General features: G+C 40.2%; 1 protein-coding gene across 1 annotated transcript; it reads left to right on the top strand.

Moving 5' to 3' along the window:
- Positions 1 to 11,141: 11,141 nt before the first annotated feature.
- Positions 11,142 to 12,989, top strand: si:dkeyp-59c12.1 (Ras-related and estrogen-regulated growth inhibitor-like protein). Its single transcript, XM_056417129.1, has 4 exons — positions 11,142 to 11,241; positions 11,332 to 11,385; positions 11,470 to 11,537; positions 11,962 to 12,989. The coding sequence occupies exons 1-4, from the start codon at positions 11,193 to 11,195 to the stop codon at positions 12,385 to 12,387; spliced, it is 597 nt and encodes a 198-aa protein (XP_056273104.1). The 5' UTR covers positions 11,142 to 11,192; the 3' UTR covers positions 12,388 to 12,989.
- Positions 12,990 to 27,374: the final 14,385 nt, after the last annotated feature.

The raw sequence follows: 27,374 nt of genomic DNA, 5'->3' as shown, positions 1-27,374 counted from the left end.
AAGTGAAAAGCGTTTTTTCCATTTAATGATGCCATGAAGCCCATGAGGTGACTTTTATGTTGCACTCCTCCACACATACTGGCGTTGTGCGTTCTCATTCAACTTATGTCTACTGGAACTGATGCGAAAAACATTCACAGTATTGCTTTGACAACATTATGGTTTATATTATGTGATATTTAAGGTGCTGTATCCTTAGAACGATCTAGTGAGCTAGTATTCACTGAATGTTGTCTTGAAAAAGCAATTTTAAAAATATGTAAATATAAAATATATGGATGTATAGAATTGAATAAGTGTGTATTGGTCATATTCTGAGTGTGTCTACGTCCCTGAATGTGTCCAGTATTTACAAGTGTTGGGACTGTAACTGATACAAAAATGTTGTATGTAATTATTCCTTTATGAACAGTATTTTTCTTGTACAGTTCCAGCGATTTAAAGAGCCAGAGGTCATTACTTTCACAGAGCAAGACATATTTTGATGTGGTTCACTGCACTGTTGCTACGACACAGACTTCCACCTCCAGTAAAAGGCTCGGGACACTTTCTACTTGTCTGTTACTTGCAGCTGTCAAGAGTCGTTTCGGTCTCTGTCTCTACAACTGAAACCTGAAACACAAATTCAAACTTGACGTTGAAGGGGAACATCTGCAGCTCGGTCTTTATTCAACTCACTGAGGATGTTTCCACAGCAACTTGTCCTTTAGAGTTGTAGTTTTTGGAAGAAAGTTTAAAATATTGTTTCACAGTCTACTTCTCATCTATCGTTTAATTTCTGCATCCATCCTGAAAATCTTCAGCCTTTCTCTTAAGACACAGCGGTTGCCATGGAAATGGAGGATGTGGGCAGCGGGAATAGTGAACTTATCAACAGCTTTTATTGAAAATGGTATTGTGTGAGTTACTGTAAAAACACATCGGCCATCGTTTGTAACTGTTGAGGCTGCGTCTGCATCATAAATATGCGATCTCTTCAAATCCAATAATATTATACATTTGTATTGATAATAAAGGCCCACGGTTCCTCCATGTTGACTAAAGTCAGTTTGTGCTTTGCAAATTGATGAGACACAAATGATGTAAAATAGTCTGTAAACACAGGTATAAACAGTCATTTAAAGCACCTATAGGACATTTTCATTTTGTGTTGATATTTGGCCCCTTTGGACAAAAGCATATGTTTTTCCTGAATGAAGAATGCATTTTCCTATGAGCACCACTCATGTCATTAAGATCTTCATCTCACTAGAGCATGCATTTGTTTCGGAAGCAATCAGAAGAAAGATGCAACGTTCTCTGTTAGCAGAGCGATAGTCAGTCATTGTGCTCATATTCACAGAAAGGCTTGCGGTGCTTTAATGGAATAACAACTCCAGTTAAGGTTTGCTAGTTTGTAGTCGTGTTGGCCAACGCGTAATCTAGCTTTGTTTCAGCCACCAATGTAAATGTGTTGATGTAAAACCGCAGAGGTTGAGGGGAGTGGAGGGCTGGTGAAATGAGGCCGAGCAAAGCAGAAGTCAGGGTGTGGCGAAGAACCAGGATGTCAGACAGGAAGTGCTCATGTGGCACTGACGGACTGCTTACCGGAGGGTTGTCATCATTTGTTGGTTGCCAGTCAAACGTCAAATAGTTTAACTCTGGACAGAGGCAGTCTCTAAGCTGAGCTGTAAGCTAATGGTCTCTGTCTTCAGCTAAAGCACATACATGACATTGGAGCTGATTTTCTTTTCCCCACCTTGTTTTCTATTTCTACCGATTCTCAGAATGTAAAATATTACCATCAATACTGTCATTGTTATATAACCTGAAGAAAATTATTTTACCTGAAATTACTGAAGTTATCCCTAACTTCTATCGGTCCACAAACCCACAAAAAAGCAACTGTGTTATATTTCTCCTTCCAAACAGCCTCAGATTGGAACAACTTCTTTAGGAATTTCACTGCATGTTCAAACAGAGGGCTTCCTCCTTAATTCTGAGCCCAGAGCTGTCTCCGTCAGACAGATGCCCAGTCAGTCTGGCCTCGGGCGCTGCATCACTCAGATGTGCAGCGCTGCTGAGCTGGAATTTCCCCTGGAGGGAGTGTCCTCTGTAGAGGACGGCACTTACTCCAAACTCACAGATACTGCTGCTGGGACTTCACCATGTGGGGAAAAGAAAGAGAGAGACCTACGTGTAAAGAAAAAAACATGTGAAACTGCACCAAACCCCCATCAGGTGTTAAGTGGGAGATTTGGTGTAAACCAACACTGGACGAAACCCCCTGGAGTCCCCAGTCACTGTGACATGACGTGCTGTCACAGTTTCAGCTCCATACCCTCCTCACTCCCCGTCGTCAGTCTAACTCTCTTCACCTGTTCACACACCTGTTGTCACAGTTCTGCTCCTCACTCTGTGGTTCAGTCACTCCCACCTCGTCAGTCTGACTTCCTTCACCTGTTCACACACCTGTCTTTGATCACTAATCAAATCCCTTTATAGTCTCCTGCCTCACACACCTTGCCAGATTGTTCTTCCTTTTCTATGCCAGACTCTCCAGCACTTGTTTCTAGATGGATTTCCTGTTGCCGACCCTGCCTGTCCCAGGTTAACCCGCTAGTCCGACTCCCCGTGAACCTACCAGCCCTTCGTCCTGTTGATACTCTGCCTGCCGTTTCCAGAGTTTGGAATATAAGTTGCAAGGATCCCTGGAGTCGAGGGTGCATTTGGGTCTACACACGAGTCGTTACACGTGCAGGCTATAGACATTCACTTTGCATCTTTCCATTGCAATTTCCATTGCTGGAAGAGGGAACAACTTTGGACACAGTCCCCACCTCGCTGAATGAGCAACAGGCTGTTTTTGTGTTTACGAACCCTTGGATGTGGATAGAGAGACGGATCATTCTGTGTCCCGAGCTTACTCCAATCCGCTGCAGTAAGAAAGGAAGGATAGGAATTCCCGGAGTATTTAAGTCGACGTTCGCTGTTAACTTTAAAATGCTACTTCATGTATGTATCAAGAAGCTGTTCAGTGTTCATTGCGGCACTTTATAGACTAAATGAGCCTCTGTCTTTCTCTTAAACAGTTTTCATCCCTCATTGCTTATAACACTGACACGAGGAAGAGTAATGAAGTGTTCAGGCTCAACCAATATTTTGTGCCATAGTCCATTTGCTGGCAGTCACTCTCAGTGGCCAGAATCCCTCAGATATCAGCAGAGATCTTAGGGGGCACATGAATACTGCATGGACTAAACGACAGTGAAATGGCATTTGCAGCTTCAATGGCGAGCTCTTAAAATGTCACGCGGCATTTTTTTCCAATTGTGTCCTGTCTAAATATAGCGTGCTGCCGTCTGTTCTAGATTTTAAACCATTTCATGTCGCTACTCTGCTGTCTATTTTTACACTAATATCAATAGAGGGGGCAGCTTGCGGTTTTAAAATAAGGTCATACCGTCTGCTGCTAGGTAGAGGATTTTAAACATAGCGAGTAAAAAAGCAAATGGACCAGTCTTCTCCGTCGTGTAAACAAAGCCATGGGCTGCATGTGCTCATTTCCAGATGTAACCTCGCCTCATGAAACTGTTATTTACTCAGCCAATCATCTAAATCTGACCTCGGATCATGAGATAAAAAATACCTCATGAGAGTTACTCCACCCAGGTGGCACCCTCAACATCACATATTTGTTCACATCTCTGTGCCGGACTTCCTCAACACCAGTCCAACCTGCTTCATGGGAGTGACACAAGAATGCATTCACTGGGAGGAAAAATGCAAAGCCACTAGAACCAGAGAGTCTGATGACATTTAAACAAAGCGTGAGCGACGAAGAAGCACCGTGGGCTGGCGGAGCATGGGAATGCACAGCACAGAGTGTAGAGTTACAAGTGGGGGGAGATGGAAACAATGGAAGGACCGAATAGATAGCCCTGGGGACCCATCAAGAGGACATTTCAGTCAGAATCTGACTATCTTTTCACATCGGCCGGTATTTGTCTGTCAAAACAATATTTGCAAACAGGAACAACTTGCTTTGTTGACTCATGTAAAGTGTGTATGCCCTGATGAGCCTCATTTTTCTTTAGCTTTTAAGGATTGAAATGAGCTGCCTCAAGGCTGAAGGCAAACCGATCCAACCCCAACATTCAAAAACTTCATCATAAGATTATTCTACACTGTGAACTATGCGTTAAGAAGTATAAGAAAAATAAAAAGATAAAGCTAAAGCACCAATCACAACTCCGACCACAATGTACACGCAGCCCAAACTCCTTTTGACTGCCCTCGGGACATTTACAGTCAGGAAGTTTGTTATGTGATATTTGTTGACAATAATCTTTGTATTGTTCATGTATTCACATGTCTGGTGGTATAGAATGAACAAGTTTGGAAAAAGGTACAAACTCCAGTTAGTTCTCTGTTATACAGTTTCACAGGCGTGTTTTTGAGATCTACGGTGGCCTTCAGCTCATGTAAACACGTGAAAGTGTCACTAGAGCCACCGTAGCAACATGGCGGACTCCATGAAGACGACCCGCACCAGATGCAGATGTGAATGTTGAACAATTCTTAGTTTTAGGTGATTATACGCTAATAGAAACATAGTAATGAATATTATATAGCATTTGTGCTTATAGAGTTGTGCCTAAAATGTGACACAATGGCCCTTTCACAGTAGAGGCTTATGGGTAAAAAGCTTTTAGTGCAAGAAGTATATGTTTTGTCATGTGACTTCTTACCACAGGCCTATAATCCCTTTAATTAAAGCCTTTTTTCTGCGGCTCAGCGACAACTGCCAACTACGAAGGAAAAGACTCCTAAATCAAATGTTGCCATTCTGCACTTAAAGGGGAAGCTTTGTTTAAAATGGGTGGGATTATGCACGTGGTGAGATCTGACAGCAACCCTGATGAGAAACCGTAACCAGCACATACCTCTGCAGTATGGTCTTTAAAAAAAGAAGAGGCTCAAAATAGTCCACAGTACCAGCGAAGCAGTTTTGTCGGATTCATCCCTTCACTCAGCAGATTTCATCGATCCTTATGCAAGGGAGATATTTTAGTTGCTGACATTTTGACTGTCAGTGTTTGGCATGTGGTGGGCTGATAATCCATGTTGAAAAGCTGACTAATTGGGTACCACATCCAAAAGGCTCTCTGTCACTGGAGGCTGTCCAGAGTTAGGATGATTTCCTGCAATTTAAGAGATAATTCACTTGCACATTTTGCTCAGCACAGCACAAGATATTCACATGACTTCCCTGGCATCAGTGGTACTCCTAGTATCAGTGTACTGTCAGCTTCGCTCGTTTAATACAACATTTGAATATGTGATTTTGCTATTATCACTATTCAGACTTTTTCAAATGTATTTTAAAACTAGACTAAAAAGCCTTTCTGCAATCCTAAAAAGAGTCATGGGGCAGTAAGTACATTTACATAAAAGTAAATGTATGCAAATGTACAGGAAGCTACTCGCTGTGCACAAACCTTTCTGTCACTGTCGGAAATGACTTTACCACCGCCTTCGAGTCTCCACAGCAAAATGTTGTTTTGCTTTAAATTTAGGCCATTAATGAGCAGCACAGCAAGCTGTTGTTGTAGTAAACACAACATATCTGTTTAGTTAAACATCCGGAGCAACGTTACTATTTATTTAGAGTCGTGCATTTGGCCACCAGATTACCTTTTGACACTTTTATTACACTTTTAGCTCTGTTTTGGTCTCCACCTACCTCTTTAGCTACAAACTGCTCCACTAAGTTAACCAGCGAGTGGCTATGTCTTGCAGCGTGCAGTCTTTAGAGCACTTTGGCTGAAAACAGCTGCCCGCTGCTGGAAATTATGCTAATGAGAGCTGTGAGAGGGAATCAAATCCAAAAAGATGCTATTAAACCAAAACGATGGGTAAAAACACTGCATGAGCTCATGGAGATTTTTAAACCATTAAATGCAAGTTCATCACTCCAAGAAAACCCTTCGCATGACACATTAGATTTTCTGTTGACATTTTAAATATATGCATTAAGTCAACTCTTGAGCTTAAAAAATAATGACATTTTTCAACAAACATTTTGGATATTCTTATCTCCAAAAATGATTCTTTGATCAACCTTCATGATTTTAGGTGCAATAATGTTGAAATAGTGAATGCTGGGCTTTTCCATCTGTCATTATTTCTAACAAAAAATTAGTTTAGGTGGAGAAAACATTCAGCAGCTCTCTCGCCCTGGGGCGCAAAGTGAGAGGAAACATGGGAGGGATGGCGTGGACATTATGTTGAATTCTGAAGAGCCTCCAGGGACCATTATAAACCACTTAGCATATTTATAGCATGAAATATTCAGGCAGCACTTTTCCCAGTAAGCACACATCCCCTTCTTGAAGTCAAATGCAACCAAACTAAAAGCAACATGTGAACATATGATCGCTTGACAAACTCCGCCTCAGTGGGACATCTGCCTTTTATCATTCAGGACATTGGCAAACTGGAATCAGAACTGTATCTGTGTGCCATTAAATCACAACTTTAATATGATTAAGAATGATAATATCAGAGACAGCAACTCAAATGTGTCATATTTTCAATCAGAAGCAAGCTAAAAACAGAGCGAAGGAGACATTTTACCCTTTTACAACAGTTCTTTATTAACCTAAGCTTTATACATTTGCTCAATTCTGTTTGCAGAGGCCTCTTTCCTCCTCTGTCGCTGCCACTGCTGCCAGAGAGGATAGAAGTATTTCAGTCTCTATATAAAGGCTGGTGTGCTCTGGTCTTCTTCCTCATCCTCTAATTCTGAAGGCTTCCTTCCTGTCTGGGATATGACATGCTAATGATCTGCTCTTCCATCTTCTCTAGTCCTGTATCACAGCTGTCTAATGAGAGCATCAGCGTATAAGTGGCTGCTGCTGATGGATGCCTTCAGGTTTATCAGCTGTGAGCAACTGATTAGCTCTGAAGAAATGATCCTTTTGCTTTGGACTGAAGTCGACTTTCTTTTTCTGCAGATGTCCAAATATAGATTTCTCCTCAGGATAGAAATATACTCTTTTAAAATCTCGTTGTTTTACAAAATGCAGATAAGAAAATGTACTTTTCAGTTTAGTTTGTCCAGAGTGCACACATTTAAAGCAGTGTTTAGCCATGCTAGCAGCGTCTGTCGGACGGTCAGCACACCACTTTCATCCGGACTGAAATATCTCAACAATTGTCTGATGGATTTTTTAGAGCCATTCATGGATCACAGAAGATGAACCCAGCTGCGGTTTGTCGAAGAGACCGAGAAATGTCTCAACAACTACTGGGTGGATCGCCATAACATTTGGTTTATTCATGTTCCCTTCAGGATGAAAAGATATATAATACCAATTTCCAAATGCATGTGAAGGCGATGACCTTTCCATCAGCCTCAGTTGTACATTTGTGTTCATTGACGACGTGAGGTGGGAAAGGGGGGGTCACCTGTCATCATGAACCCAAATCCCCCAACCCTGAAGTTCCCCCTTACAAACATTTTAATGTTGCTTAGCTCCTTGTTTTGGTTTAATAGCCTGCAACATGTGTCTGCTTAGCCCTCAGCAGCAGGCCGATGCAGTCAGTGTGTAGTATTTTACAGTATTTAGCAGTTAATCAAATATTTCCCTCTCGGGGTTGGCGGAGAACAAAGTAGAACTAAAAACATTCATCAGGTGACCAGAAACACAACTCCAAATGAACGATAACATTTTCTGACACATTTGACAACTTTATAAAGTGACAATATGTTAATGCAGTTGTGTAGACAGCTTGTTTGGCTGCTGCTCAAATAACTTAATAATATAATGAACACTTTAACGCTCTATACTTGTGCCTGTATGTGCACCAGTGTTTCTGACATGAACATCAACTTATTAGAAGAAAAGAAAAAGTCTAATGAGTGCAAACATGTCTGTGTGTCGTGACGAGTGAAGGACTCGCACAGAGTAAATACACGCAGCCATATTACAACTAGGCCACGACAGGTAAGAAACACTGAGCACTAACATCTGATTATCTTTTTTACCGGCAACCTACAGTATGACACACTTATATTTCTTCCTAGTTTTAAAAATAGCCTAAACATAAATGTGAATTCACTGTGTGTACATTACTGACACGCTGAGCTTCGTACTATTGCCTCAGCTCAGTTCAGTTTGATCCGTCTCCATTTAAAGTGGCACATTTCAAACGGAATTGCAAATCAAATGTAAATTTTAATAAAGCCGACCATCTGACGTCTTTAATCGGGATGATAGTGTTCAGCTTATTTCCTTCTTGCAGCCATGAAACAGGGAAAAGAGGAATGATCACAAACGTACAGTGAGAGTAAGTTCAGTCCCGAAGAAGATTTATTTGCTTAAGAACACACAGCCAGAGCAGCTTCCCGTGAAACTCACTTGATAAAGAAAGACCTTGTTGGGATATAAGTATAACTACTCTACTTATGAGTATTGCGGAGGTTTGTGTATTTATTCCTCGAAGTCATTTTAAAAATCTGCATTTCAAAGTACTAATAAATATGTTTGATGATAACGTTAATACCTACAGTAATACCTGAGTTCTTTGAAATGACTAAACTTCCAAATGTCTCTCTTTTTAAATCCACTGAAGGATGTAAATGAATTATGGAACATGCCAGATAAAGATGTTTTGCTGAAATTAAATCCTTAAAGATTTCACTTTTTAAAATAGTGTTTGATGTTGCGTTATTCCTCTTCATCTACACGGCACATGCTGGGAAGGGTTGTGCAGTTGGACAGTTTGCTGAAGTTAAAGTTCAGTTTCCTTACTCACCACTTCCTGTAACGGACTAAATCAAAAGTCGGTGAAGTTTGTTGTTTTAAACAATGTTCCCCTTTTTGTCGGATGGTGATTGAAGCAAACCAGTTTCACAGCTATAAAGAAGTAAATAATGTCATTCTATAAAGCTAAAACTCTGTTGTGTTGCCCATATTTTAAGAAAAATTTAGTTTTTGTGGAGAAAAAAAAATAACTTACTGAAATATGAATTTATCTGTTGTGGTCATATAATATGCCTATCTCAAGACGAGTATCTCTGCAGCTGTACAACAGTATTTGCCATGTATGTGGCACCTTTACTGGCCAGGAAACGTAATGTGCTTCTGACGTCTGTGATGAATTTCTCACACACACGTCAGGATGGTAAAAGTCATAGATGTAAGACAATGTGATGACTGGTTCGTTCACAGCATTACAAACCAACGTGACTTCATTCTGACATTCATACTTTCAACTGAATAGTTTTACATACGTTAATTATTGGGGCTATGTATATCGTGTTTTTTGTTAACATGATATCAATTATGATCATTTGTTTAGATTATAACTGAATTATATATATGTACATAGTAGTAACATGGTTATTATGCATACATTTCTTTCCTTTAGTTATTCTGGTTTTGTGTTTGTCTATTCCTGTGTATTTACGTTGAGATATATTCCTTATATCTTTGCACACATGGGATCAGCAAAAAAGCTGATTCTGGTATATATATATTTCATGAACACAATCTTCTACATTATGGCCTTATTTACCTCTTGTTTTATTGATATTGTCATAATGATATACAGGCATTTAAATGACATGTGAACTACCATTTCAATGTTATCAGGTTCCCTATTATAACTACATTCACAGTTAATTCACCAACAAACAATTAAAACAAATTACAAAACAAATTAACAAAAAACAATTACTCAGAATCAGCTTTATTGGCCATGTATACCTAGGCACACAATACATTAACAGAAAAAACAAACAAGAACAACAAAGTTGTAAGAGTTAAGGATAAACATTTAGCTACCACGTACAAAGATAATTATAAATACATGTTGAGGAATTTCAAATTAACATATATGCAATAAGTAATGAGCACCTTTATGACACATTTGTTTGCTGTTAAATCCAACTAAACCTCTGAGGGTAAAGCTCAAGCTATTCCATCTTCTTGGAGCTTCCAGTTTTAGAATAATATTTTTTCCATAATATAAGAGAGAGAAAATAATATCAGAGATGATATGAAGGGTTTCTGTGATCTGGTTTTACTGCTGCAGCTTAAACAAGTGGCTGCTGACTCCGAGGAGCTTTTCTGACTCCAACAATATAAAATGTTAAAGAAATTAGAGGTAAATAAAAGACAAAAAACACCATGAGTAGAGATGTATCTTAAAGTGATGCCTGACTTGGACTTGGGTGATTAATACACAGAAGTATTAGCAATCATGCACAACTTGTACCTGCACACAAGAAACCAGGTTACTGGGAACAATATGATTAAAAAAGAAAGTGTAGCCCACAGTAGAGTAAGTCGAGCTTGAAAAGATAAAGACACATCTCTCTCTCTCTCGCTCTCTCTCTCGCTCTCTCTCTCTCTCTCTCTCACACACACATATCTATTGAACTCTTGTTCCCTCTTGTGGCTGCTGTTAATGCTGCAGCAACAACGAGAAAGCGTTCACTGGATTAAAGTACATAAAGGTGAAACCTTAACTTCAAAACCTACAACCTTTAAATACATTGTTACACAGATTCACACTTAGATGATAGTTATTCATGTTTCGGGACTAATAAAGGATTATCTTATTTGATCTTATCTTATTAAACATATTACTTAAGTAATAGTCTGTGAGCAAAATGTTACATAAATAAAAAAGTAGACCCCTGTAAGTATACTGTTTTAGATCAATTTCATGACTGATGCGTTCAGGTATAAGTAGCAATAATGTTGTGATTGATTGAGATGCAGCTATTTCATATGCTGTTGTAATTTAATATAAAACAATTAATCATATTCTATTCTATTTGCGCGTAAAATTATTTAAATTGAAAAAGAATGTGCAAAGTAGCTGTCAGATAAATGTAAAAAGTACAATGAGTTGATAAGTAGGCCTGCATGAGTAGATGCACTTTATTCCATTGCTGATTTTCCTAAAAAGTTATAACAAAAAACAAGCATGTAAGAAAATATATATTCATATACGTTTGTCAACTTTCATTCACCTGCAGCGGGTTCCTGCCGTAGACAGGCGAGTGTGCGAGACCACGTGGGTGAAAGAACTGCCTCTGTTGTGGTTTGGGGTGTTTTTCTTGGCCCCGCCCACCTGTGTGTCCTATAAGACGCTCTGGTGGAGCTCAGAGGCTCCACTCAGCTGTCTCTCCAGACATGGAGGCCAACATTGTTGTTATGGGCACAGAAAGCGTCGGGAAATCAGGTAAGAACATGTCTGCAGCGGAGAAATAGTTATCTGAATATATATGCATGTCTTTCTGGTGCACATGCGTTACATATTGTTGTTTTCCAGCGATTACTGTGCGTCTCTTAACTCGGAGATTCATCGGAGAGTATGGAGATATCGGTAAGTTTCTGTTTTACTGACGTCGGTGCAATGTAACATTTCAGCTTCATCTAACTTTCCATTAACTAAACTTTTATCTTGCAGAATCCATCTACAGACACAGTTTTGGGAGGGAATTCACTCTCAATATTTGGGATTCACCTTATTCTGAGGTGAGGAGAGATATAATAACTATCTGACAGCTGCAATCAGTGATTTCTTATCTTATTAATATTGCTCAAATGTATTAAAAGTTGAAGTGGTTTCTTCATTTAAAATGTTATTTAAGTATACAGTTACATCAAATGTGCCTAATGAATAGCCTGTAATTAATTTCTAAGTGTTCCATTATGTTAAACTCTACTTTTGGGTAGTTTTGTATAAATTATTCTTTCTGAATTTAGAAGATGATTATAAAATTGTCTGTGTAAAATCCTAATGTGCAAAGAAACTATAATAATTAACGATGTAGTGCAGTAAAAGTACATTATTTGTGTCTGAAAGTGTTGTAGAAGTATACATGCAGTTAAGATCAGTTTCTGTAGAAGTGTATAATGTTACTTCCCACCATGAACTTAAATGATCTTATTATTGCAGGATCTGTCTGTGGAGACCTCCCTCTTTGAGAAGAAGGTCCAATGGGCAGACGGCTACGTCCTTGTCTACAGCATCTGTGACCGGGCCAGTTTCAACTCCGTCAGCAGGCTCATTCAGGCCATCAAGTCCACGAAGGACTACCTGAGCGCAGATAAAGTGCCCATCGTGATTGTGGGTAACAAGAGGGACCTGCACCACAGGAGGACAGTCCTGAGCGAGGAAGGCCGGCTGCTGGCGCTCAACACGGACTGCCACTTCTACGAGGTGTCGGCGGCCGAGAACTACCACAGCGTGCTCATGCTGTTTCACGGACTGGTGGACAAGATGAAGGACGCCAAGCTGACCTCAAAGAGGCCTCTGGGGTTCAGGGGCATAGTGAAAACCATGTCGGCAGTGTTTGCCAGGAGACGGACAGACTCCTTTTAGTAAGTCTCTGCTGGAAGAGGAGAACATGTTCTACACATTGTGTGTGTTTTGACTGGATGGATTACAGTGAGTGATAAATAACTATGTTACTGGGCCAAAGGTAACACTGAAGTCTCCCGAGGCAGAGACTCTGCGGAGATGGAGCTGCTCTTCCTTTAAATGTGTGGAAAGACTCCACAGAGGAAAAACATGGATACCAAACAATGTGATATTGTTTTGGGTGAAATGTTTTGAGGTTAACTACACTTCAAGTACACGAGCCTGATGAAATTACAGACTCATTCATTAGGCAAATACTTGACGTGTATGATACGGTTGTTTGCAACGATATGCAATATGTTTAAAATGTGGATTTAGAGTGGAAAAAATGATATGCACAAAATGTGCTTCTATTCACAGTGATGACCAAAGAATTAAAAAGAAATGTACAACGTGTCTGCTTAATCGTGTAATTCATTCCTTAAGTAAAACATATTTGTATTTAGTCATGTCTGAACAATATAAAGCAAAATATATATATATTTATCAGCTCTCATTTGTAATTCATGTATTGTTTGTTTGAACCTTGTCCTACAAGGTTTTAATTAAAGCATGAAATGTGATTATTCTTTCATTTGTCGAAAATGTAAATGTTTATTTCATTTTCAGTAACTTTAATGCCTTGTAAGAAGGGATGATGAAGATAGATCTATTTGGATTGGATTTTCACATTCTGTGGATGGATGATAATAGACTGGATGAAGGCTGCTTTCTTTACTGATTACATCATCTGACAATCCCAAATCTAAATTTGCTTTTCTGCTTCCTCTGTCCTGACTCATCATAAAGCTGTAACACATTTCTTAAAGTCCTTTTAGCTGCAAATAATTTAAGTGACATTTAATGTGTTGCCTAAAACTATTTCTGAAACCATCTCAAATGAGACTCAAATGTCACTGTTTTAATTTAACAGAAGCCATTAAGATGTTATCCTTTTGTTTCTATGAGGAATTTCTTTCTGAAACTAGGAGACCATTTCCATTTAATTTGTGTCTGTCCTGCTCTAGTAAACTTGACCATTGGGCGGCAGACACCCCTATTCTTCTTTTAATCCCCTCAACCTCTGCCGCTAAGTGTCAGGAAGATGTCCTTCTGTGTGGCGAAGACAGCAGCATGGGAGGGCAAGTGGCAGGTATGCTGGTGCCGGCTCCCCCTCTCGTCTACTCTTGTATAAGTGGAACCTGACAGGAACAAGTCCTGGGTTAACAAAGTAAGACAGGGCAGTCTGGCCCCGGCAGGTCCTTGTCCAAGTCTGCGGTCACTTCCCAGCACGAGCCAGAATGTACTGCAGCCTGACATGTGTCACCTGCCTTCATGCGTCTGCTTGTGCTGCTCCGGGGACACTACATGATCCGTCTAAGACATTTGCAAAGCACTTTTCAGTTTCAGATAAATAATTAGTTTACAAGATGGTTTTCCATTTTAATGACACTGAGGAAAATGCATTTGGAATCATTTTGCTTAAATCACGATATTGCGTGAGTATATTCGTTTTCATAAAGTCTTGAAATAATACAGGCTTTTTACACAATTTGTGCCACAAAAGATACCTTTGTGCCATTTTAAGAAGTACCCAGCAACATTAAGGCTACATCCACAACAGGGGTGTTTCAAAGAAAGCGGGGACTAAGCCCCAAGGGGAGCGGTATGTCTGATAATGTTTGTGAGTGCAGTGCTCCACAATTGTATTTTTTTGGGGGGGGTATCCATTGTTAGAGACAGAATATCAGGTTCATAGTGATATTTTATGCTCATTTGGACACTATCACTGAAATAATGATGAACTAGTTCAGTGTCAAATATACCATTTAATGGAGACAAATTATAATAATATATGTTAATGCAAAGAATAGAGAGATGGCGATAGATATTTCTTGTATTTTGAAATTTGCTCATTCACACTCGCTCAGTGGAGAGTTTCTAAGTTTCCCTTTCGTAGAACAGCCAATAGAAACGCCCTCTCTAAGAAATATACAATTACATAGAGAGGGACAAAAGACCAGAACTCTGCAACCTTTTGGAACAGAAACAGTGGTTTGTCACATGAGGAAATGTTCTGTACAACTCCACGTCCAGGTTTGGTGATCTCTGCTGGAGACTTAAGCTCCCATGGAGGACCTGGTTCAACGTTGGAGAATGTGTGATTTAGCTGGTCTGACTGGTGTTTGAATATGGCCTGCATATTTTTAATGAATGCCACATGAATCACTCACATACAAATAAAATATTTCACCCACTATCCAGCATGCAACTGGATGTGATGGTTTATACAAATATTTTAGTAGATCGAATTTCAGTCAGATTGAATTCCGTGTGTCGGCTCCTGAGATGGTGGTCTCAGTGCATCCAGCACTGTAAACACATTTAACCTTTAGTCAAATAGTAACTAAACCCCTGGACCCTGACTGGACGCTCAAAGCCAAAGTCACTTTGTGGAAGAATGAGGTGAGTAAACAAGGAAATACAGTATCACTGAAACTCCTTAAGGTTCCTCAGAAACTACCTCAGGCTTTAAAAAAAGAAAACAGATCAAACTATGAGGTCACCAGCTGTCATCCTGAATAGTTTGGATTTTCAGTTTTTAATCCGTTTTATTCATAAATCCCAGTCTGTGGATCTTTCCCCCGATGTTTCTGAGCTGAGCTTCTCTCTGATTTGTTGTGTAGATCTCTGAAGCCGCTGCCTGCAGGTATCAGAGTGTCTCTGGCTTCAAGGAAACACAACCGACATGAAAGTATACCGTGCAACCAATCTTCATATGTCTACAAGCAATATGGCATCTGATGTTAAAGGTTAGAGATATACCAAAATGAATTCACATTTTAGGAGAAACTACAAACATAAATATATTTTAACATATGTATATGTCATAGCTTCAGGTCACGTTTAAAACATCAACTGAAGGTTGTTTCCTGGCAGCAAGTTTTCAAGAGGAAATAACCAGTAACCCAATATCATGTTCTGTCCCTTTTAAATACAGGCACACTTTATTTAATGACTAAGTAAGCAACTTAAATAGGATATAATGTCTAAGAGGTCAGCAAGTTCAGAGACAAAGAAATAAAAAGGGTGAGATTTACACTATGACAGCACTTTGTCAGACATAAAAATGAACAAGCATAAACTACAATTTCTCGTAAAATGTGATTTTACACAAATAGTAGTATTATATTTCAACTGATTAACTACGATCTATTTAAAGAAGGACCTGATGACACTCCAGTCCATGAAAATCTTTTAATTTCCCAACATAGGCTAACAGTCATCAATCGGTCTCATGCTGCTTCTGTCCTGTAAACCTCGACAAAGGCAGAGACGGTTCAGAGAAGGGGAAGGGGTGTAACAGTTCAGCTTCACACCTTCCTTTATTCGTTGTTTTCATCCTGTCCGCCTGTTTCACTGTCATGTCTTTCCAGATCCTGCTTCCCATCTCGTTAGTCCAACTCCCTTCACCTGTTCTCTCACCTGCATCTGATCACTCCCGAGTCAATCCCTCGTTCCCTTCACCTGGTCCTCATGCCCGTCTCACCTGTTGCCTATTCCCTCGTTAGTCTCTGTCTACCTAGGTCCCCTCACTTGTGTCCTCTGCCAGATTGTCTTGTGTTTTCCAGCCTAAGCCCTTGTGTGGCACATATTGTGTCGATATATTTCTTAGTGTTCTGTTCCTGATTATTCTCTGAGTAAAGATCATTATTTGAAGGTCTGTCTCCTGAGTTGTGCTGTTGGGTTCATGCTAATCACGCCGTGACAAGGGGAGAAACAAAGGGTCACGTTCCTCTGATATTAATATGGTTTTGCTCATTTTATGTGTTCATAGTGATCAGATGTTTAAATGTTCATGTTTTGCTATGTGTCTGTCTGTTCACAGCAATATTGTTATTTAGCAAATATAACATAACAATATATTATCAAAATTTTAAGGAATAGTTTTACATTTAAGGAAATATACTAACTGTTTGAGAGACAGATGAGGAGGTCAATATCACTCATGTTTGGACCATAATATGAGCTAACTTAGTTTAGCATAAAGTCTGGAAGGCAACCAAATCATATTGGGAGTTACACATGTACCAGATTATTTTTTTGCCGACATAAGTTAATTCTTGGAGGCTCCACTGGTTGCCTGGCAACATTTTAGCAGCGATTTACAATTGTAACCCCTCGGGTTCTTTATGGATTAAACAAACATAATATCATTTAGCTTATAGACCTAAGAGTTGTATCAATCTTCTCATCTAACTGAGCACAAAAGGAAATGAGCATCCACAAATGTTGAACCTTTAAATGTGAAACCACATGACACAGTCAGGCCTTAACTTTGAACAAATATGTAGTGACTGTGTTCAGGTACTTTCTTTTTGCTATTTTACGGCAGCCCACTTCCTCTTTCCAGATGGATCGCCTGGACTCTTACAGGCTTTCTCAACCTGACAATGACTTTCAATGTTCTACTACAGCATTTTCACGGGGGGTCTGGAATGTGAAGTCAGTAAAACAAACTAAGGTGCCCAATGAGCCTTTTCGTCCAATATATTTAATAAGCAATGTGTTAACTGATCAAGAATGCCAACTATCCCTTTGCTGATGGCCTTTTGCCTTCGTCAAGCTCCCCTGCAAAGACTCAAGGACCCCCTGCTGTGTGCTACAGCTCAACAGTTTTACAAATAAGGTTGAGGTGTGTACACAGCTACCACAATTCAACCCTTTGCATGGAAAGTGCAAAGTTCAGTAGCACATGGGGCCTTTTAATGGCTCATCTTACTGGTGCTTTTCTGTGCTTCAACGAACAGCACTTTGCATACAGCATGGAGGTGGAAATCCTTTAGAACTTCAACACCCTTTGTATACTCCTGCCAGATATTGCACATTTAGTTTATTTTCTTCCATTCATCCATTTTCTCTTCACATTTCAGACGTTCACTAAAGGCCACACTTTGACTTGTAGTCAGGTGCTCTTTGATCTGTAGGTTTATAAACCATTTAGAATCGGAGTCACAGGTCCAGCAGCCGTATCTGTCAGCATGTTGACATGTACCAGAGAGCATTTCTGACATTTATCATTGAAACACTTGTCAGTCTTCTCTTCAGTCTCTTCAGTCCTCTGGAGCTACACAGCTATCACTTTACACCACAATTGAACATGATTATCATTCACTTTTCTCTCAATGATAAATAAATGATCAAATGAGCAATTAGTATTTCACCTTCAGCATCTAAATCCATCATTACTAACATAATGCAGCAGATCAAGACATAAGTAGCTTGTTCAAGCCTTTAATACAATATAGTGCAGGGTAGTCGTGTCTGGAGCGCCGAGCTGATAATACTTTGATGATCTAATACAAAGCGCTTGATTGAGTTGAGATAACGTTTCCTCTCACACATTCCCGGGGAGGGAAAGTGAGACACGTGAGCCGGTAAATGAAATCAGGCTTGGGGAGGAGTGACTCATCATGGGTGGTGGAAGGTTGACCTCTGCAGCAGACACTGCCTGTAGTAACTGTCTCATACAAGAACACACACACACAACTGGGTGTGATGACATTTAACTGATAGGCATTACTTCAGTATATGTTTTCTTTTAATTTCAACTTCACAAAAAATGCATGAGGTGGTAATTCAAACACTGCTGATTTAAAAAAAAATTTATATTGTGAATAAAGAACATGAAAACTTGGGTTAAAATCCTAAGTATATCCGTTTGACATTAATGCTCATGACTAAATAAGCACAAAGCAAAGCCCCTCTGTTAAGGTGTACGTACTTAATTAACGTTCCCCTTTTCAGCTAATCCTTTATCACAACTATATTTGATCCGACCTGATTGATTGATAAAAATGACCCCTTGATTGTCGTTTAAATTATGATTCAAATGTTGCTAAACTCTTTGCGTGCAACAACATTTTTTGTAATTTTGGCAGAAAATGTTGTGATCATGAAGGACCACATCAACCATAGTAAGATAGAAGAAAATAGTTTGTAAGGCCTTTGAAGAAAATAATGATCAAATATAGAGACACACATTGAATGTGTTGTCTGATGATGAGTAGTATATCCTTCCCTCAATATATATTATAGAACAGTATATTTGTCCAATTTGAATTAATATTCAATGAACATCCAGATACATTTCTATGATCCTTGAGAGCTCAACTTTTAACTGGCAAATTAAATCTCTTCACATCGTGTTCAAATTTTTACCTCAATTTGTAAACTCATGTACAAAAAAGATGAAAGATCTTTTTTCAATGAATTATCAGTGGACGTTTCTTAATGATACTTAAATATAATTTGATTAATTCCTCAGAAATGTCTCAACCCCGATGTTCCCCGAACCATGGCTAGTCCGGTTTACATGCAACATGTTCCACTCAGCATGTGCACAACGAGTCCTCTCAGCGGGCGCATGCAGCTCAACAACCCTGACCAACTGCCGAGCTGATTTTACTGCAGGGGTCCGATGTTGTGTAACAGCCCCTTTGTCTGATATCCATCCCCTGAATTATGCTCAGAAAAGGGGAGTTGTAGGGAATGTGTCCTGAACATGAAGAATGCCATTGCTTGCATTTCCAAAGAATTTTCCTGAGAGCTACGTTCAAGCCAGGGTCACACAGTAAGACGTCCAGTGGTGAAATGGTCAAATATTATGTAGAACTAGAGACTTATAGGACTAACAGTGAGGTCTATATATAGTTGTATTTATAAGCATTTAATCCTTAAGCTTTTAGGGATAGAGCAATGTTCTGTTCTGGCAGCATAAGGCAGGAAAACACCTTGTGCTGATTACGGTGCTAACCACGGACTGGAGGTGACGACCAACCATTGATCCTCGGGGAACACCATGCCGATGCTGGTGTGGGATGAAGTACCCTCATTCTTAACCAAAAATGCAGTTTAATACGATTTAGAATGTTATATGTGAGCCGAAAACCAATTTACCAAGCGAATGAGCAGAATTCAATCAACAGTATCAAAAGCAGAAAAGGTTGAAATGATTTGGGTAAACAGCAGTCACCTCGGTGTCAGGTGAAATGAGGAATTCCTCAGTTATCATGAGCTGTGTTGAAATAAATTGGAAATCTGAATGAATGTGTTTAATAATGTTAATGGAATTAGTTCAGGAAAGCAGCTCTAATGAAATAACAACGGGGGCTCCAAAGTCATGAAATATACATTTTTATTCAAATTATAAAGATGTTGTCATATAGTGCAACATGGACATCCTAGAGATGGATTTAATTGTGCTCAATGTTAGGTGGACAGAAGAAAAAAAGAATATGATCTAGAAAAAAGTTAATTAAGATAACTGCTTTGCATATGAAATGCAAATGACTTAAAATAATATTTGACTTTTTGGGAAATACACAATTGCTTTCTTGTTGAGTGATAGAGGAGAAGATTGAGATCTTCTTATGTGCAGGGCAAATATGAAGTGAGAGCTAACGGCAGGAGGCATCGCCAAGGAGGCAGGAGGCATCGCGAAAGAGACCGGACCAATGAGGCCAGGCCCTTGAGGCTGGAGCCACAAAGAAGGAGGCGCCCTGCCGCCATGGCGTTCCAATGGGAAGGAGGGCGGGTCCAGGCCAGGGGCTGGATGCAGGAAGCAAGAGCAAGGGGGCAGGAGCCAGGACTTCTAGACACAGCCAATAACACATGATATCTTCTATCTTTAATTTGCAAAAAAAGAAAGTATAAAATCTAAATTTCCCTGATCCTGTGTCCAGTCTTTGTGCTATTCTAAGTTTATCTCAGGGGACATGCGGTTCGGTTTGTATTGCAGCTTTTTGGTCACTGTGTTGATTTGTTTTGCGCATTGGGGAGGAAAAAAACTATTTAAAATGTGCTTGAATTCCAAAGTATAGAAAGAGATATATTGATTAAAGGGTACCTGTAGTGCAAATCACTATGTAGCCAGAGCAAAAGATAATGTGTTTCTAAAGTGTATTCATGCACTGACGGTCCAGTATTCAATAACAATACGTAGTTTAGGCTGTTCAAAGTGCTCAAATCCGACATGCGACATTGCACTGGAGCTTGAATATGTCGCGGGTGGTGTGACGTCGGAACGTTGATAGATCGACAGCCAGCCACAGCGGATGTGTTCAGATACCAATATAAACAACGTCGAGCGCTCGCAAACAAATGCTGAGAGATTGAGAATATGGACGATGAAAGATTGTCAGATTCAGCAACTGGATACTTGTTTGAACCTTTAAAAGCAGACTATCCCCATTTAGTGAATTGTGACAGCGATGATAGCGATGATTCAGATGAAGTTGATGCCGAAGGACCGCCGGTCCAGATGCTTCACCGTGCGGACCGTGCACGCAAGTCGGCGGACGTTTGGTGCAGTTGTGGGAAATGTGTGCCACAAAAAACAGACATAGAGTGCATTTGTTGTAAAGAGCACAAACTTATGTCCGATGATATAGTGTCATTAGACCTCATCTGCTTCACACAAAAGCGTGAGCTTGATAGCTACATCGCGCATAAGCCAGCGCTGGAGATGTCTTTCATTGATGCAATGTTCGGCCGACATGTTCGGGGGCCTGCACCCGAGGGACAACTGTCACATCGGTAAATTAGCCAGTTGCTTCATGTAGGCTAATTTGCGATCACCAGAGTTGGTGTGATTATTACTAATATTCGCGTGTAGAAGTGGCTCCGGATTGGCTGAATTCCTTTCAACGTTCCTACGTCATAGTTAGCTTTGAGCTGGAGTAAATAACTAGCAAAATGGCTGCGCCCACGGATTCGGAATTTTGACAAATAAATGTAAATCCTCGGGCTATGCGTGACTTGTTGACAATAGCAGCGGGGTAAATATGATTTATTTGATGCGCCGAATGGATGTAGCACGTTGTTGTTTTGCACTACAGGTACCCTTTAATGATACTTCTATATTATATGAGTCCATAATACAAATTGTACATGAAACAAATGCTACTTCAGGGTCAAGTTGGCCTATGTTCTGGCACCTCATCACACAGTCAGCAGCCTGTACTTAATAGTGGTGCAACCGTTCAACAAGCCCCTGGTTTGATTGCTTTTTATGGTTCGATTTGGCATCCCTAGTAAATCGACTGCTGCCTATGGCTTGATAATGGATGGACAGATACCTCCAGTATTTCGATCAAAAGTGAAGATGACCGCTAATGATACACAGCAGAGGTGTAACCTCTCTTGATTCATGTTTGAATGTTGTGAGCAAGCTGATAGCCATCTGATTGTAAGCTTCGCTGCACAAAGTGCTTTCCAGAGACCAAAGTCTTCTGTAGCTGGGCAGCAGGCCAGCAGCACAGACTCCTGTACACCGGCAAACGGCTGACGGTTGAAAGGAAAGCCCTCAACTGCTGGTCAGGAACATTAGAAGTGGGGCATGTTTGACAATCTCCTTCCCATCATTACTTAACCTCATCTGCTGAAACATCTGCTGATGGGTAAATAAATCGGGGCATCACATCAGCAACAGCTAATTCAAGTTTATGCAACAGATTAACACAATTATTCAAATGATGGACAAGGATTCAATTTTATGAGGTAATTTCAAAATAAGAGCGCCAAAGTTCTTTGGGTCATTTCACTAATTTATAAAACAATTCTCATTATTTGTATATGAGATGCTGTTATAAAGGAAGATCGAGATATGTGTATGTGTGTGTGTGTGTGAGAATCTCCAATGCCTTAGTGTCTGTAATCTGTGCAATATGTCCTCTGCATATGTCTGTGTGCTATTGCTGTTTAATTGTAGTGTGATTGTACATGATAGGATCCTAAGGGAGACAGTAAAGGCAAATCTAATCTAGTGAAGGCTCTAATCACTTCATCGTTCATCAAAACAACTAGTGTCAGTTTAGAGTGGCCACATTGACTTACTTTTTTGAAAAAAGTAACCTGACAAATAACTTTGTGTAATGAAAAACTTACAAGACATAAAACAACACAAGAGATAAAGAGATGAATACACTGGACGGGTTATCTATTTAAGTTAGATAATAAATAGATCAAATCAATGCTTTATTATATTAATAATGATGATTATTTAGGTATATAGCACCTGTCAGACAAGAAATGCAGCACAAAGAGCTTTACAATAAAGGAAATTAGAAAATGTGTAATGTCAATAAAATGTACACACACAGTATGTTATATTAGGAACGTTAAGGAACTACTCTCTTGTTAGGGTACAAACTGTATTTCTAGAAATGACCACAGGAGGGCAGTTGTATGTCAGTGTACTCTGTCCTCCTGAATGAGTGTGTGCATTTCTCTGTTTGAGTATTTCTCTTTGCCTGTATGTCATTCTGTCTGCCTGTCTGTCAGTCGATGTCACAATGATATCAGTCTCATTTGTTTTGATTTGCATTGCATTTTTTTTAACGGCATGGTGTGTGTTTTTTAAATTCTCAAAGCACCTGAAAAAGGGTGTAATGCACCTGTTACTGCTCTGCAAAGCGAAACACATATTTGTGTTACTGTGCTATTTTCACACTTTTAAATGGGGCCTTTTTATGTATGCAAATGAGCCTCATTTAAAAACTGTCCAAAGACGTTGCCACATGGATAATTGCAATCAGAAACACAAAAAGCAAAGTGTCAGCTTGGCTGAGTCAACATGACGAACAACTGGGGCCATCTTTTGATACGAAACAATTTCACAGTCTTGCTAACATGACCATTTGAAGACCATTTGAAGCCATTTGAAGAACTGACGTCTCGGACACTTCAGCGCTAACATTTCACAGCACAAAAGGTTGACGCTTGGTTTTAATTTCGGTTTGAATTTCTTTCCATAGTTACTCTGGTTGTTCCAACATCAATTATTTCCACCTTAACTTGGGATGGCTCCCTATATCTACCAGGGGAAACAAAACCCGATCCTCTGCCAGTTTTGGTTGCAGAGGGGTACTACGCACTTTTATTGTGTCGTACATCCAGCCTTCATTTCCCTGCATGACCGTGACCCTGTGGCACACACAATTGCATCGTAAAAAGGGAGGATTGTAGGGAACCATTCCAAACGTTTAAGGTGTCATTATTCCTTCGCTAACATTTTGCAATCCACATGACTTCAAAATTGTTCTACTTTCAGAACTGTCTTTCCTAAAACAACTAGTAAATTGACAAGAAATCAGAATCAGAATCAGGTTTTATTGGCCAAGTAAGTTTGCACAAACAAGGAATTTGGCTTGGTTTAGTGACTCTCAGTATGCTTACACAAAATATACATTACAACACAATACAATACAAAACAAAAACAAAACGGTGCAGTACAAAACAAACAGTTTTGTACTGCACTATAGTTGGTGATGTCCTGCAGGCCTCTCCACACTGACGCAGGAGACTGTCCTGAAACATGCAGGCAATACTATTTGTCATTCAATTAAATGTAATATACTTTCTTGGTATGAATGTAACATGCCCAATAATGCCAAAGCACCAAGTAATAATGACATTATAATAAATGTATGTTTTCATAATCAATCTTTTTGTAAAACCGATACCAGATAAAGTAATGAGAGTCTAGCTCTCTTTAAGCTGAAAAGAAAAGCAGAATTTCCGTGTAATTTTAATACTAAAAAGAACGGCTCTATTTTTCTTTCTGACACTTTTTAATTGTAGTATAGAAAGGAACAGTACTCTGGAGCCTACTTATGAGTTGTACACTCATTTCTACTCTTTGATGTTCCACCAGCATACATATGAATCCTTATGAGATATTACGAAAAATAGCCTCAAGTTTTCCTGAGAGGCATCATACAAAATGGCTTGTTCCTTTATATTAACGCTGGAGGCTGAATTGTAAAAGCAATTCAGAAAATTGCACTTTGCTCGACAGAACAGCTTCAAAGCAACTTTGAAAATGGATTGAGTAATCACATGACTATTATTAGATGTGAAGACAGCGTCAGCTGAGTGACAAGTGATGTGCAGGCGAGTCGGGCTCCAATGTGAATCCTTTAAAGCTTGTTTTAATTGAAATTGGTCTCTCCTATCTCTTATGTTCACTTTGCTGGCCAACCAATGAAGAGGTGACAAGTCTGCTGCCTCTGTAAAAAGGACTCTGCCCACTACTGAGTACAAGAGAAAAACATGCATCGATTATTATGAGAGGAGAGCTGTAGGCTGTCTGAGACAATATACTTAGATTTTTATTAGATATAAGTGTTTTGTATATGTATGGATTTGGGATACAACACGATTTCTACTCAATAAAACATTAACTTTCTCTCTCCTACAAGTGATGGACTAGATAGAATTACATTTTTTTAGATTGAATGCACTCTTTCACACTAAAGGATGTAAATGCAACATATGTATACTCTGTGGCAGCCAGCCCCGGACGAGACCACGAGGGGAAGTCAGGGACGGTAAATACCGACTGTTCCCTGTACTTCCCCACACCCAGAGAGAGAGAGCCAACGGGCCCCGACAGCCAGACCGGCAGGCAACAAAGTGGAAACACCTGGGGTGATGGGAGCACGGGCCGGCAACCAATCACCACGGGGCGTTACAGATAAAAGAAAGGACAGAAGCCCACAAGAGAGGAGAGTGGAGAGACGAAGACGAGAACAGAACAGAGACGATTAGGAAGTAAGGCTACTGGGCCCCAAGCGACTGGAGAGAACTCTGTTTTGGAACGCTTCTGGCTGCCTGATCCTCGCCTGTCTGAATACCCCGATCCTGCCAGACCCCCGCCCTGCCCTCATGGACCCGATTGATCTAAACCGACTTTGCATTTGGTTGTAAATTGGGTGTGGACAGTGGAATTATTATTTCTCAGTCACGGGGCACCCGCCGTGTGCCACAACTCTTAAAATGACTATAACATTATGTAAAGGGGATTTACAATAGAATTGACCTTTGTGTCATTTAAACAATGGTTCATCGATTTCTTTCAGACAGCGTCTGAACTCAGAACTTAATTGGGCAAATTAAAGACAAAACTCTGAGCCATTTTCTTGGCTTTGTGTTCTTTGATAATTGTTGCCTCGGTCTGTTTGCTCTTTTTTGTAAAAGAGAATAAGAAAGGAAGCAACACAAATCAGTTTCTTTGATACATAACTTCTCCCTGATTCTGTTAAAAAAAGATCAATGCTTTAATAAATTACAAAGCACTTAAAAAAAGTAAGAATTGTCTCAAACTTAAATGACACATTACAAATATTTTACAACAGTGTAATATGGATTTCCTTAAATTACTTGGCAAATGATGTATTATCCTGCAGCAACAGAATATTCATTCAAGAAACAGAATCTCTGACAGACAGTGACGTTATTAGTCCTATTTTTTTCTCTGAATAGTGTCTTTGAGTTTGTGAAAGTTACTTCCACATTTGTACCAACAAAACAGTGATCCTGTATATATATATATATCGTGATTGAGAACTTCTTTTTATTCCTCTGCTCTTGCACCTGTGAGATCAATACAAATGAATAACATGTTGGCTCATCGCTGACTACTCCATCTCATAAAATGATGGACGTTTGTTTGCAATGCATCAGTTTTGGAATCCATTTTTTTCATCCGCTTAATCCGGGGTCGAGTCACAGGGGCAGCAGACCCAGCAGGCTGACCCAGACTTCCCTCTCACCCGCAACATTTTCCAGCTCATTCTGGGGGATCCTGAGGCTTTCACAGGCCAGCCGGGAGATATAATCCCTCCAGTGTGTCCTTGATCTTCCCCGGGGTCTTCTCCCAGTTGGACGTGCCTGGAAAACCTCTAAAGGGAGGCGTCCAGGAGGCATCCGAATTAGATGCCCTAACCACCGCAGCTGACTCCTTTCGACGCGAAGGAGTAGCGGCTTGACTCCAAGCTCCCTCCTGATGTCCGAGCTCCTCACAGTCCAAGGGCGCTGTTCCTGACCCACATGCGACATTGAAGAGGCGTGTCAGCCAAGACAGCCCAACAATGTCCAGCGTCTTCAGCATCTCAGGGCAGATCTCATCCATACCTCGCGCCTTGCCGCCAAGGACCTTTTTAACAACCTTAGCGGCCTCTGCCAGGGATATTGGTGCGACTCCCCCCAAGTCTACAGGCACTGCCCCCTCTAGAAGGGACATGTTGTCCGGATTTAGAAGTTCCTCTAAGTGCTCTTCCCACCATCCGGCGATGTCCTGAGAGATAATAGAGCTATGAACTTGTTTTTCAACCCATCCGTTTCTGAGACATGTGAGCCTTGTCCGGGGAAGGGACTGTCTCCCAGCAATGGTAATATGTACCCGAGAATATGTTAACCTCTATCAATAACGTCAGGGGAAAATCACCCGATAACCGTTTGTTAGACAAAACAGAGATTGGATCAGGGAGACACCTTCGATGATGTCTGTCACGGGTGGCAGGAGCTCATGCACAGAGGAACACGACAGGACTCAATGTGAATAAGAAAAACTCTTTAATAAGGCAAACGGTTCCAATAAGCAAACAAGGCCAAATAGGGGCGGGCAGGCATGCAGGGTCAGAACAGGCAGGTCAGGAATACACACTAATAATGCTGGAGAGCGTGGCACAAAAAACACAAGACAGAACTAAAGACAACAATCCAGCAGGAGACAAGGGAAAGACTGGAACAATATATCGGGGGGGAAACACAGGTGTACGGCATGAGACACTAACGAGACGAGAGTTGCTGAGGGCAGGTGCAGGGAATGAAACAATCAAGGAGACAGAGGAGACACGCAGCGTTTCTCAAGCCGTTTCTCAATATGCGTTCTTGTCCGTTCTTCTCTGTACTTGTGGACTCGTGAAACGTCATCAGTGGCAGCCCGAGTACATGTTCCAATTCAAAGTCCGCTTCTCGCAATGCACGGTTAAAATGCCCGGATGTGACTTGATCCTCCCACTTTCCGGAGGATGTATCAGAGGAGACTTGTGCGTACTCTGGCTGGATGCCGGAGGAGAAAATAAAAAATTGACAGTTGACTTTTTTATAAATACTACTGCTGT

Source organism: Pseudoliparis swirei, chromosome 6 (assembly GCF_029220125.1).
Source record: "Pseudoliparis swirei isolate HS2019 ecotype Mariana Trench chromosome 6, NWPU_hadal_v1, whole genome shotgun sequence".
NCBI classification, from domain to species: domain Eukaryota; kingdom Metazoa; phylum Chordata; class Actinopteri; order Perciformes; family Liparidae; genus Pseudoliparis; species Pseudoliparis swirei.
This window is presented reverse-complemented; position numbering and strand designations above follow the sequence as displayed.